This window comes from Bos grunniens, chromosome 8, assembly GCF_055505025.1.
Source record: "Bos grunniens cultivar Pamir isolate PY7600 chromosome 8, Bosgru_T2T1.0, whole genome shotgun sequence".
NCBI lineage: Eukaryota > Metazoa > Chordata > Mammalia > Artiodactyla > Bovidae > Bos > Bos grunniens.
The window spans coordinates 62,124,998-62,139,796 of NC_141172.1; the positions used below are offsets into that span (position 1 = coordinate 62,124,998).

The following is a 14,799-nucleotide window of genomic DNA, read 5'->3' on the forward strand; positions in this document are numbered from 1 at the left end:
ACTCCAGCTTCCTGGAATTCCTGCTGATCCCAAGTACAGAGCATGGCTGCCCTGACTCTGATTTTTACCCTGCGGGTCTCTACCCTTTCCATCCTCCATGGCTGTCCCTTCTCTGCAGCCATGTCTGAATCCTCTCCTGGGTGGGATGAGTCACTTTCTCCCTTTGTTCCCCAGCCCCTCTGTCCCTGGTTTCCCTGGGAGGTATCTGCCTTCAGACACCTGAGGACATAGGCAAGCCTGATGCTGGCTGTAAACCCAGGAGAGGGTCTGGCACAAACATGGCGTTTGAGAGAGTTTCGGAAATGAATTGCAGATGACAGCTGGGGGCTACTTACAACTGCAAACATCTAGTTGACCCTTCTGTTCCTGGAGTGAGCGTCACTGGAGGGAGTCAGGAGCCTGAGCTTTCAGTTCCAACCACATTACTTCCTTGCTGTGGGTTTGGGCAAGAGAGGTTCTGACTGTGAGCCTTTTCACAACAGGAAGGAAGCTCCCTGAAGACAGGGGCCAGGTCTGAGTCTTTAGTGTTCCCACTAGCCTGTCCTTGAGTGGGTGCCAGTGATGTCTGTTGTGCCCTGCTTGCCTCTCAGGCTCCGCTGAGAGATACGAAATCACCCAGCAATTCCACATGGCCATGCATCTGGCAAGCAGGCCTCTGGCCAGTGCTGGACAACAAGCAAGGGACAGCCAGCTCCTGGGAGCTTTTCCTCACATCTCAAATGCCAAGGACAAAATGAAACAGCCTGAATTCAAGACTCTTTCAAAGTCAGGGATTTGGGGGAACCCCATGAGCATGCCATCAGTCTGGCCTCCAGGCCCTGGCCCGCTGCACGTACCTTAAGCTTTTTGACACTGGTGCAGGGATCATTGGAGAAGCTCTCGGTGTCTGAAATCTCGATGTCCTCACCATACAGAACCCCGGTCAGGTCGTTTCTCACCTGCCAGCAAAGAGAGAGCAGAGGGTGGGTGTGCCGGCAGTCATAGGAAGGGCCACTTCACAGGGGTCTGGGAAGCGGCTCAAATGGGTGAGGTGATTTTCTCCATCGATATGAAAAAGGAGTAGGTTTTATCTTCATTAAAAACTAGATTGTCCCCTGGGACCTTGGAGATTCCCCTCCCCTGAGGACACACAAGCAGAAGGATGCCAGACAGGAATTTCCTGGAAGAATTAAGACAAGCATCCAAGTCGCTGGACTTTCATGCTGGTGTTTCATATCATCTCCAAATCAGATTAGGCAAATACATCACACTGTCTCCAAATTAGACTATTAAAATACTTCCCTGTTTATATTTTTCATTATTTATTTGCAATATGACTTCATTTCTAGGATGAGGAAATAGCTGAGATATTCAGTAAGACAAAGCAAAAACAGAGGAGAGGGTGGGGGGTGCGGGACCAGCCTGTAATGTTAAACATATCGATGCATCTGCTGACACACAGAATGACTAACACCTACGTGCTTAAAGGAGAGAGCTGCAAGCTCCAGTGTCATACGAACTAGCCAGTGTGTGAAGCAGTCTGTGTGGAAGGATACTAGGGAGTGGTGGGGCCTGGCGACAGTGTGGCAAACTAATGCTTCACCTAAAGACAGCACTTGCCGCTCAACTCCAAACATGCTATGCCAGAATGTTGGTCCAGAATCACCAGACTTTCTGATTTGGAAGGGAGAAATAAGAAATCTATATTTTTATTTATTTTTTGGCCACACTGCGCAGCATGCAGGATCTTAGTTCCCCAACAAGGGATTGAATCCGTGCCCCCTGCAATGGGAGCATGGAGTCTTAATCATTGGACTACAGGGAAGTTCGTAGATTTTTAAAATAAAGTAGGATCCCTCACATCTTAAAGGGCTTCCCAGGAGGCACTAGTAGTAACAGGAAGATCCCCTAGGGAAGGAAATACAAGCCATTCCAGTATTCTTGCCTGGAGAATCCCATGGAAAGAGGAGCCTGGCGGGTTACAGTCACACAGAGCATCTCAGCTCTGAGCATCTCAGCATGAGCACATTTTAAAATGTTGACACTATTTTCAAATTAAAAAAAAATAAAGTTAGGATCAAAACAAATAAATCTGAAATCTGTATGCGGTCCATGTCTATGACTGTACACACTTGGACAGAAAGCCATGGAAACTAGACTGTGTTTTGGTAGAAATAACCGGGTGGGAGTTTGGGGACCCAGATTCCAGGTCTTGCTATGTCACTGACTTGCTTGTGACCTCAGCCTCTCTGAAGGACCTTTTCCCTCTTAGCATTTCAGTCTCTTCCTCTTTAACTGAAGATGAGCTTTGAAAGCACTTCTTGTCTATACTTATTAAGACAGCTATTATCAAAAACCAAAACCCTGCAAGTGTTGATGGGAATGTGGATAAACTGGAAACTGGAACCTTGTGCACTCTGAAAATTTCTCATCATATGGTAATATGATCCAGCAATTCTACTTCTGGGTATATACCCAAAAGAAGTGAAAACAGGGACTCAAAGAGGTATTTGGACACTTGTGTGCATAGTAGTATTATGCCGAAAGGTGGAAGCAACCATCTTTTGGAAGCAATGTCCATCAACAGATGAGCAGATAAACAAACTGAGGTTTATACATACAATGGAATATTATTCAGCCTAAAAAGGAATGAAATTTTGACACATGCTACAATATGAATGAAGACATTATGCTAAGTGAAATAAGCCAGATGCAAAAGGACAAAAGTATGATTCCACTTAGGTGAGGTACTTAAAGTAGTCAAGTGCATAGAAACATAAAGGAGAATAGTGGTTTCTAGAGCTGGGGGACGGGGCAATGGAGTTGTGGGTACAGAGTTTCTGTCTGGGGTAATGAAAAGTTTTGGGGATAACTGCTGGTGCTTCTTGCACAACAATATGAAGGTACTTAACGTCCCTGCACTGTAAATTTTACAGTGGTTAAAATGGTAAATTTGATGTTATGCACATTTTACCATGATAAAAAAGTACTTCCTGTTTCAACAATTGATAGATCCTCCCAATGTATATATCAAAATGTTTTGAATAATTTGGCCCTGACCCCCACACAGAAGGGGAACAAAAAGGGTTGCGGTGGGAACTGCTGTATTTCATTTTTTTTTAAAGAAATATGATGCCAATAGAGGAAAACGTGAACACACTAACTCCGGGTAGCAAGACCATGGGTGTTTAGTGTTCTGCGCTCTGCTGAATGCTCGAAATACTTTGTGATGCATACGTTTGTAAGACGAATGTAACTGTCTCAATCAGGGTGAACCTCGTCCATCTTTAGTTTTTACCTCTATTTTGACGGAAGATTGGGAACTAGTTGGTTGAAAAAAGAGTTGACTTTGCCATTATGGTTTACTTCTGCTGCGTCAAATCCTTTTTGGAGGCAGGTGGGGTTCCATTATTAGGTTTCTGTGTCATGGGGGTGCTGTGGACCAACAATCATTGATATGCAATATTAAAATGTGCAAACTCAGCCCTGCCAGAAGGCAAAGCAGCCAGTGCACATACTACTAAGGCATGCACAGTTGAGCCCTGGCTCTTCATGTCCTCGCCACCCAAACTGAAGGAAACTTCTCGAGCTCTTCTGAATCTGTCTTTTCACCTATAAAATGGGAGTTATACAGCATGTAACTTACAGGGCCCAGCAAAAACACTGAGGATGGGAAATGGCTTTGTAAATTCTAAAGTTCTTTATGCTGCCTAAAAGCTGGAATGATCATTTCCAGGTATAAGACCCAGCATCAAGGCTGTCAGTGGCTTGGCATATCTATCTGTAAATAAGTGTGGGCATGAGAGCTGTATATAATTATGGCAGAAAAAAATATTTTATAGGCGCTCAGAACTCAAAACAAACCAAGCCGAAACACCCTAGAGGTCATCTCATTTCGCCCCTAATTTCACAAATGAAGAAGCTGAGGTGTGACTCCCCGGCCAGTGCTCTCTGAATGGCCTCAAGCTGGCTCTTTTGGATCCTGCCAGATGTGGACAGCTCCTGAGGCTTATGAGCCAGAACAGGTCAGAACAGATGGTTGGTGCCGTCAGCCACTCACTGACCATAATTTCAGCACCAAGTAGTCTGCTCAGTGGGAGTATTTACTCTAATGGACATTTTTAGGGAAAACAAATGCAAAAAACTAGTAATAAATGGTATTTTAAAATAACCAAAGCATGGTAAAGAAATAATGCAATTGATCTACCTCACAAGGAAATAAACTCATACTCTCACATGTAGATGGAAGGATCATTCAATGCACTGATCAAAGATTACTAAGTTAGAAAAAACACCTTTCTTTTTTTTTTCCCATTCTGGTACTGCAAGTATCTCTTGTTTTACGGGGCCAATGTCTTTTATCAGCTTGCTATAAACTGCATTTCAGCAAAGTGAATCCTATTTTTTATTCACCTCCACTATAAAAGCAGAAATATGTTCTTCCTGGAAAGGAGTAACACTTAATTCTCAATAAAATAAACATATTCACACATACACACATGCTCAAGTACAGCCAGAGTCCACCTGGGCCCTCATCTGCATTTGGGGCCTTAGGAGGCAGCCATCAGGAGTCTTATTTGCTAAGGGCCCTGGCCATCCTGGGAGGAAGGGAGCGAGATGGGTGCTGATGGGCTGGGAGGGGATGGAGAAGAAGGCTGCCCATCACCTGGAAGGGAGGGTCAGGCTGCCAATGGGATGAGGTGAGTTGGGCCCCAAGTGCTGCTACAAGGGGGACTAGGAAGGGTTGGGAGTCCTCAAAGCCTGGGTCCTCAGGACCAGCTCACAGGGCTGAGATTACCTAAGGGAAGAACTCTCCCTGCTTCTGGAGCAATGAGTCCTGGCCCTGGCCACTGGAGCAAATCTGGAAGGAACCCAACTCACTTGGCATTAGGGAGAACCAGGGGATCAGAACTCTAGGAATAAATGATAAAAAATAGGCTTAGAGGCAACAGCTGTTGATATTTTTCCCCTTAAGAACTGGTATGGACTGTGGATACCAAGTCATAGCAGAAAGCCTGTCCCTAAAGCAGTGGTTCTTAAAGTGCAGCCCTGGACTAGTAACGTCAGCATTACCTGGGAGAACCTGTTAGAAAGGCAAATTCTCGGGCCCACCTGAGACGCAATGGGTCAGACACTCTGGGGTGGGGTCCAGCAATCTGGGTTTTAATCAGCCCTCCAGGTGATTCCAACATATGTTCAAGTGTGAGGACCACTGTCCTAAATGAGGCAGGATAACTTTAAAATGAATATGAAAAAAAATGCCTTCTATGGCTCGGATATTGTCCCCTTGATTAGGAGACCAGCATGTGTTGATGTGAGTAAGGCAGTTGCCAAATGGGTGAGTAGGACTGGGATCCACATTTAAAAAGACATCACATCTAGAATAATGGAGGGGACAGTCACTGTCTAGTCTGCCCACCTCAGAGTACACCTGGAGTGCTGGGCTCAGTCCTAATTGCATTTGTCAGGGATCATGACAAAGTGGCTCAGGTTCACAGGAGAGAGGTGTGGCTACAACAGGGACCAAGAATCTTCTAAGAAAGACCATGGACATGGTGGCAGAGGGGTTGGAAGTATAAAGGTCACAAAGGGTGATATCAACGACTCCTCAGGGATTCCGGTACAGCCTTGGGAATCACAGATCCAAATCCAAGAATTTTAACACTTCAACTCATATTTCAAGCCTAAGGAAATCCAACATCTTGAAAGAAGTCAAGAGCCAGGCAGAGTCAGTGGCTTTAGGGGAAAGCTCAGAGCTGGGAGCACCGTCTTGCTCAGGCCAGCGGCAGAACACACCATCAGGTCAGATCAGCTGTCTGAACCTCGAGTCCAGGGGGTCGATCCACAGCTTCCACCCAAGCTGGTTCACGGACCGTGGGAGAAGGGGTGACAGGGACCTGTCACTCCGATGAAGCCATCACAATGGCCTCTCTCCTCCAACCACGCACACAGCCTCTATCCACAGGCTTGGTACTGGGGACACACAGCTGGTGCTGCGAGGGCAGGCTGGAGGAGGAGAAGGGGATCAGAGGAGAAGGGGAAAAGCTAACGGAACCAGGAGAGTTAGAGGTGAACAGGCTGTTCGGGAGAATTTCTTGGCTTAGTGTGGCTGAGTCCATGTGACCCGTTTGAGGCATAAATGGGCCCACCCTGTTCTATGAGGGAGGCTCGTCACTGCCTCTGAGCAGGCCACACTCCAGTCCACCTGCAGGCCTCCTCCCTGCTCCGAGGCAGCACCTCTCCGCTAACACACCCAGCTGCCCAGGTGATTCTCCCTCTCTAGAAATCACCTAGAGACTGGGCTTACGAAATAATGGCATTGTGTGCTGCACCCTAAATAACTGCCTTGTGGGTCAAGCTGTTGTCCCAGCTTCAGGGTCCTGGGACATTTGCACGCCCTGGAGGTTCCTGTCTGCCTGCAACCGTCTGCTGCACACAGGTAGGGCCCACAAACTCCCTTCCTCTAGACAGCCCCCACTGCAGCCCTGGAACCCCTCTTCCTCCAGCAAGGCAATGTACGGAGCCTGAGGCCAGGAGGCCGGCGTGGCGAGGGGCCTTCTAACACCTCAGGTTTTCACTCAGGGCTCCTGTTTCATTTCATTCCATCTCCTGTCCAGTCACTCCCTAGCCTGTGGGCTCCATCCTTTTCTGGACTGCTACCTAGCACCTAGGCACCATCTTCCTTTACACCTGGGCCTCTCTCCTGCCCCAATCAATAACTACGTCTCTTCTTTAATCTTCAGATCTTTCTACTCCTGGCCCCCAGCAGCACGAGCAGATCTGACCACGTCAGAAGGCAGGATGGTGAGAAGGAAAGCAGGGAGAAGGGAATGAGAGAGAGAGAGACAGGAAGAGAGCAGCAAAGGACTGTTACAGCTGCAGTTTCTCACATTCGTGCCACACGTCCCAGGCCAGGAGGGCTCTGACGGAAAGTGAAGCACCAAGTGGAGATGAGGCCTCGGGGACTCTCAAGACCCTAGGACACTGTGGGTCAGCAGCTCCCCCAGACACCTTCCCTAAGGAGGCCACTGCGCCAGCTGTGGAATCATCCAGAAAGGCAGAGATCCAGCTAAAGATGGGGAGAGCCAGGTCTGCACCACTTGCACTTTACAACTCTTTGAAAATTCTAATTAGGTTACGAAATGAACTTGAGAGCAAAGCGAATTCCCAGATCTCCTATGGAAGCTGAGGTAACCTACTTTGTCATTCAAATACACTCGCTATATATAGCCCTAGATTGTGCCGAAATGTCACTCCTCTTACCTGACTAAAGTGTGTAATTATAGATTTACTTCTATTCATTCATGAAATGTGTCTTCACTTGATTAAACAGTTCATTCAAGTAAAATCCATTAAAATATGGAACATGCGAAAATGTGGCTCGTTAGAGGCAGAGGGCACTGCTGTAGTTAAGATGCTAATTAGGATAAACAGGCATTTGAAACACTCAAATCTTTGAATATTCAGGTCACTTTTACTGGGGCTGGAGTTCCCCAAGAATCACCATTAATTTAAGCTAATTAAAAGATTAGCCTGGAGAAGAGTAAACTAAGGCAGGAAGTGATGGGCGACTTCAAACACTGAAGGACTGTCACGTGGAACAGAGGGCACCCCTGTGTTGGAGATGGGCCCAATGGATGAGTCAGGAAAGCAGATTTTGTATTAAAGCCAAATGAACTTTCGAACGGTGGAATAGGCAACTTTGGTATATAGTGAGCGCCCTGTCATCAGAGGTGTGCAAGTAGAAGCTCGTCAGGATGCTGAAGAGGGGATGTTTCTTTCACCCGATGTTTGTGGTTCTAGGAGAGTAAGTTTCAAAACCTTACCTGCGCCATCCCCCAACTCTTTGCCTTTTTGAATTTTACAGTTGCTAAAGCAGCCCTCTGCAGCTCTGAAGTTTTTCAAAGATTTGAGGCATGTACTTACAGTCCCAGAGAAGTTATCCATGTGATTGTATTTCTACCTTTCTAAAACTGATGAACACTTACTGAAGAAACTGTTCCTTTTGAAAAATGGAGCCATCTAATTTTCAGATTTCTATTAGCTCTTAATAACCTATAGCTGAAGTTAAGTATAACTGAAACTTGTTAAAAAGGGCAAGTACATAAGTGAACATGTATGGGATCTACTGCACATATGTGATACTAGCATGATACACACATGACATCTGCACGTTCACACTGCAGAGCCAGTGGGTTGGATGGTGATGGTCCAAAAGGTGTGTCCTATCCTAATCATCAGAACCTATGCAAGTGACCTTACTTAGAAAAAGGGTCTCTGTAGATGTAATTAATTCAAGGATCATCCTGGATTACCTGGATGGGCCCTAACTCCAATGATAAGTGTCCTTATACGAGAAAGGCAGAGGGAGACTTGGGCAGAGGCATAAGGGAGAAGGTGATGTAAAGACAAAGGGAGGGACAGGAGCGATGAAACTACAAGCTGAGGAGCGCCTGGGCCCACCAGAAGCTGGAAGAGGTAAGCAAGGGTTCTCTCCCAGAGCCTTCAGGGAGAGCATGGCCTCACTGACCCCTTGATTTCAGAACTCTGGCCTCCAGGACTATAAGAGAATGAATGTCTCCTGCTTTCAGCCGTTCAGTTTGTGGTGACTCGTTACAGAAGCCCCAGGAAACTAACACCCTGGGGCCTCCTGAGATCTGGTGACTCGCTGGTTCAAACCACACTCCCATGATTAAGCCCAGGTTTCTCATTCTGTTTACACTCTCACATCACAGGCTGAGGTTTCCTAAAGGAAACCTGGTTTCCCTTTATTCAATGGCCACTTATCTGTTCCCCCCAAATATGGTTTTTCTCACTTCCCCAGAGTTACCAAGAGCAGGAAAGCAGGCAGCAGACCATGGGCAGCAGTGTTATGAGACATGGGGGTCTCTGTAGGGGCCACCAGCCTCATGAGCCTAGATGGAGGGCTCAGGAGTTCAGATCACTGACTTTGTGCTGGTTTGCAGAGCTGACCACAAGCACCAAGGCTGTCACATCCCTTCCCCAACTAACACGGCAGTGCTGCAAAGTAGGGAGGGGTGGTGCTTTGTTTTGTTTCCAGGGTCCAGCACCATGCTCTGCATGCAGTTGGTGCTCAAAGCTGTGAGACGAATGAGAGAATGAGTAAATGAACAGCGTCCATCTAGTCTACTGTGTAGATATCCTGAGCCCGGGTGAGTTTATGCTACATCTTGAGATGATCATGCAGGGCTGCGACAAATGCCCAGGGGCTGGGCTGCATGCCTCTGCCTGAAGACACAGCCTGCTGATGTGAGGACCAGGCCTGGGGACGGGACTGTGGTCTCTGTGGGCACCCCTTGTGGGGACTCATGGGATCTGAGGGCAGATAGTGTCCCCTGGGACAGTTCCTGTCCTCCCATTACTCAGGCACAGGGTTGAGGGGACCTGTGACCTGAGCTCTGCCCAGATACATCAGCCCTTCCGACAGCTCCCTGCTGTCGGTTGTCCAATGAGTCCACCTGCTGGCTTTGAAGATGAAGGATGGGGCTGAGAGCCAAAGAAAGAAGGTTTCCAGAAGCTGGAAAAGGCAAGGAAACAGATTCTCCCAGAGTTGCCAGGAGGAACCAGTGCTGCTGACACCTTGATTTTGGCTGAGAGAGAGCGATTTTCAACTTCTGAGCTCTAGTACCATAAGATAGTAGATGTGCTATTTTAAGCCACAAAGTTCGTGATGATTTGAATAGGAAATCTGAAATCCTACACATCCTCAATCACCCCTGAGTACAGGAGACTGTCCCTCATTTCCCAGATAGTGGTGACCACCCCACCCACCGCCACCCCCACTAAACTCCGGAGTCCTGTGCTTAAGGCCACCCTCCCTGGCTAAACAGAGGCTGTTCTGAAAGTCTACACACCCTCCATCTTGAGATCCCCAGGGCCGAGACCAGGGCTGCCTGAGGAAGGGGGACCAGGCCCAGGCCCCCTTCTCACATAAGGCATGACCTCCTATTCTGGACTCCCCAGCCAGGAGTCTTCCCTCTGCCAGCAGCCCCAAGGAACTCACCACTCTGCTGGCGGTCCCTGAAGTCAGGCCGCACCGACTTGTTGGAAATGAAATTAGCCTTCAGAACCGCGTTGCTTCCCTGTGACAAAGTGCCTATGGCTTTAATTGCAGCGGTCTCCTGGGACCAAACCAATATTTACAGAAACATTTGGATATTAATAAAACAGGAATATTATCCAGTTAAGATGATGAACACAAACCTCTATAGGAAATCAACAAGATGCGAAGTGCACCTCTGACACCAAAATAGAGCAGCAATATTAGAGAACTCACACCTGTGAGCACTAAGGAATGCGGAACACAGAGTCCTTCTCTGGTTTCTTGAGCCCCATGCCCGCTCCCTGTCACTGGAGGAGTGGCTGAAGGGACAGGAGGGAGCCAGGGGGACAGGAGGTCCAGGCCTGTGAGACATCCCCCCTGCCCATCCCAAGGAGCTGTCACCAACGCTAGGAGAGTAGCATGGCATCTGGGAGCCAGGGGAAGGGTCAGCACCAGTGGGGAAGCCACCAGGAAATAGGTTTCAGCTCCTGCAGAGGCAGAACTTTCTAACAAGAGAGCAAGCTAGGGATGGGAAGGCCTCCCCCACACTGGAGTGAGCTCCCCACCACTGCAGCTGTGCAAGCAGAGGTGGGGTTGCTAGAGAAGGGATTCAGGCATCAGACGGACAGGCAGGAAAGACGGCTGGATCCCCAAGGAACGTCTGGGATTCTCGAGTCTGTGCCCTACTTGAGTGCGACACTTGCTGAGGGCAGCCCAGGAGGCACATGTTCACCCCTGCAGGAACAAGACCACCTAATGCAGCTCCATAAGCTGGAGAAGCAACTGGATCTGAGGCCCACCTGCTCACTTCATGGCAGAGCTTAAAGGACTCCTCTCAGACCCTGGGGCCTCACTGCCCTTTTAATGCACAGCTTTCTCACCAGTTCTATATTCCAAGGTGGGTTCTTAGACCTCCACTCCAGTGTTCTGCTTGGACATCCTACAGCCTAGCATTTGAAGCCCTCCTTCTTAGCCTACCTGGACTCTCTTCTTCCTCCAGGACTTCAGATCTGGGGGGCAGGTCAAGGAAGGAAGTGACGGCATAGGGGTCAATGGCTCCCCAGAGCCTGCCTCTCTTCCCCCGACTCTTTCTCAGCCCCCTTCTCCCACCCCTCACTGTAAGCCCTCAGGGAGCAAGCAGGCTGTAGAGGGCACAGCAGGATAATCCTGGAGTGAATTTCATCCTCTCAGCAATCTTAGGAAGCAGATGTCATCATTGTGCTCATTTTACAGATAATGGACCTGAAAGGTTATGTGACTCACCCAAGGCCTTACGATTAGTAAGCCAGAGGGCTGAGATTCAAACTCGTGTTTCCAGGAGGGTTGGGTGGAGGGAGAAGAGAGGAGCGGGCTAGGGGGCACCACTGACCCACACTGCTGTGACCCACAGTGACAGCAGCTTGGTTACTTGAGTGTCTTCCCCAAGACTGGGAGGCCTGGAGGGTTGGAACTGTGTTGGAGCCTCTTCATGTGCCCATGTGGGACACATATCATGACCCGAATATTCGGGAGAGAGAAGAGGGCAGAGCTGGGCATATCCAGGGGGCGATCATTTCAACCAGAAGGTGAAAATGATCAGGAGATGGGCGGATGCCCAAGGTGCACTTTTGCTCCTGGCCCCAAGGTCACGACAAAGGAGGCCTTCTGGTGCTGCCGCCGCCCTCAGGTCACTCCCCACCCCTCTGAGGCAGGGGCCGAGCTCACAATGGGCCTGGCTGTTCACCAACCCACCAGCCCTCACTGGACAGTGGAAGAGACTGAGGTCCTGAGAGGGGCTGGGACATGCCCCAAATCACACAGCTGTCCTGGGGCAGAAATGGACTCAAACAGTTTCTTGCCTCCCAAATGTTGCCTGTAGCCCTGTTGTTAACAGCAGCAACAGAGCAGTAACTCTGCAAAAAGCCACCACCTGTAGCCTTCAGGACCCTTTCCCAAATCCCTATAATACAAATGCTGCTCGAGGGCACTGCTGGGCCCTGTTCCTTGGTGTCCAGCACCCAGTGCAGGGCCCAGCAAAGAGACCACACAAAAGTGGAAATCTCCCTGACATCAACGACCCTTGGGTTCAGAGATTTATGAGCAGTGGCTCCCAAGTCTGCTGTGTATCATGTTCCCTGGGAGCTCTGCAGAAATACAGACTCCTGGGGCCCACCCAAGAGAGTGGTATGACAGGAGCAAGAGGGAGGCCAGGATCCTGTTTGTATAGAGTGCCCTGGGGTCTTGGTTACACAGCCAGATTGGGGACCACTGGCTGAATTATGCCCTTTCAGCTGCCCTGGTTTGACTGGTCCTTTAGCCTAAACAGAAGCAGAAGATACTAAGAAGAGGTGGCAAGAATACACAGAAGAACTATAGAAAAAAGATCTTCATGATCCAGATAATCACGATGGTGTGATCACTCAACTACAGCCAGACATCCTGGAAAGTGGCGTCAAGTGGGCCTTAGGAAGCATCACTATGAACAAAGCTAGTGGAGGTGATGGAATTCCAGTTGAGCTATTGCAAATCCTAAAAGATGATGCTGTGAAGTGCTGCACTCTATATGCCAGCAAATTTGGAAAACTCAGCAGTGGTCACAGGACTGGAAAAAGTCCGTTTTCTTTGCAATCCCAAAGAAAGGCAATGCCAACGAATGTTCAAATTACCACACAACTGCACTCACCTCACACACTAGTAAAGTAATGCTCAAAATTCTCCAAGTCAGGCTTCAGAAATATGTGAACTGTGAACTTCCAGATGTTCAAGCTGGTTTTAGAAAAGGCAGAAGAACCAGAGATCACATTGCCAACATCCGCTGGATCATGGAAAAAGCAAGAGAGTTCCAGAAAAACATCTATTTCTGCTTTATTGACTATGCCAAAGCCTTTGACTGTGTGGATCACAATAAAATGGAAAATTCTGAAAGACATGGGAATACCAGACCATCTGACCTGCCTCTTGAGAAACGTGTATGCAGGTCAGGAAGCAATAGTTAGAGTTGGACATGGAACAACAGACTGGTTCCAAACAGGAAAAGGAGTACATCAAGGCTGTATATTGTCACCCTGGTTATTTAACTTATATGCAGAGTACATCATGAGAAAGCTGGGTTGGGTGAAGCACAAGCTGGAATCAAGATTTCCAGGAGGAATATCAATAAATTCAGATATTCAGATGACACCACCCTTATGGCAGAAAGGGAAGAAGAACTAAAGAGCCTCTTGATGAAAGTGAAAGAGGAGAGTGAAAAAGTTGGTTTAAAGCTCAACATTCAGAAAACTAAGATCATGGCATCTGGGGCCATCACTTCATGGCAAATAGATGGGGAAACAGTGGAAACAGTGGCAGATTTTATTTTGGGGGGCTCCAAAATCACTGCAGATTGTGACTGCAGCCAGAAATTAAAAGATGCTTACTCCTTGGCAGGAAAGTTATGACCAATCTAGACAGCATAATAAAAAGCAGAGACATTACTTTGCCCACAAAGGTCCATCTAGTTAAGGCTATGGTTTTTCCAGTAGTCACGTATGAATGTGAGAGTTGGACTATAAAGAAAGCTGAGTGCTGAAGAACTGATGCTTTTGAACTGTGGTGTTGAAGAAGACTCTTGAGACTGCAAGGAGATCCGACCAGTCCATCCTAAAGGAGATCAGTCCTGAGTGTTCATTGGAAGGACTGATGTTGAAGCTGAAACTCCAATACTTTGGCCACCTGATGCGAAGAGCTGACTCATTGGAAAAGAGCCTGATGCTGGGAAAGATTGAAGGTGGGAGGAGAAGGGGATGACAGAGGATGAGATGGTTGGATGGCATCACCGACGAAATGGACATAAGTTTGGGTAGATTCTAGGAGTTGGTGATGGTCAGGGAGGCCTAGCGTGCTTCAATCCATGGGGTCGCAAAGTGTAGGACACGACTGAGTGACTGAACTGAACTGAACTTAGCCTAAACTCCCCTTTTCCCAAGGGCCCTGTGATGGATACTACAGTGTACTCCTGGAAACTTCCATTCTCCCAGTTTCTGACAACTCACATATTGTTGGCTACTGACAATTCACATCTGTGTATCTCCCTGGGATTTGCCCTTGACTAAAGGGGGTAGCCTTGTCTAAGGTCACACCCCTTTCCCTAGGGCAGCCTGTACCCAATGGCCAGTCCAGCCTCTTGCCTCGATTTGGGCCACTCTGAGGGGCCAGCCCAGCTCCACAGTGCTCCCTCCCCACAGGCTTGGCTCAGGCCTCTATTACCACTGCATTTTGTGTCAACTTTTTCTTCCACCTCATTCCCTCCTCTGAGCATTCCCCAATAAACCTTCCACAACTCTCAGGTTCCTAAGGGAACCTGACTGAGGCCAGGCTCACCCATGTTCACCTTGGCTCAGCTTGAGCCAGTGGTTTGTTCTCTGTTTTTAAACAATGACACCTCTTACGCTGAGAACTCAGGGACAGCTGCTTGCTTAAGGGTACTTCTGTGCAAGGCCTCGTACCAGCTCAGACAAGTTGCAACCTTTTGACTCAGACTTTAAGCTTGTCCAAATAATTTCTAAACTTCACCCAAAGTCTGAGAAAAGGGAAAAAGTGATACAATTATCCATATTCCCAATATACTAAGCCAACTAGTATAATATCTTGTGTTCGTTGCCCTCACCCACACTTTCCAGCGGGCTCTCTGCTACTGCATTTCTGGAATTTGACTTTTACGTATGGCAGGACTTGCACTCCCTCGTCCTGTGACTTCCAGGTAGGCTTGGTCAATAGGAGGTCCTGGCAGGAGTCAGAGG

General features: G+C 48.2%; 1 protein-coding gene across 4 annotated transcripts in view; it reads right to left on the reverse strand.

The window, feature by feature from the left end:
- GABBR2 (gamma-aminobutyric acid type B receptor subunit 2) overlaps positions 1-14,799 on the reverse strand; it is a 370,697-nt gene that overhangs the window by 182,785 nt on the left and 173,113 nt on the right. For all 4 annotated transcript variants that reach the window (XM_086416036.1, XM_086416038.1, XM_086416039.1 and 1 more), the window contains exon 4: positions 837-938. In XM_086416036.1, the coding sequence (XP_086272162.1) occupies positions 837-938 (102 nt within the window). The remainder of the gene's footprint in view (positions 1-836; positions 939-14,799) is intronic.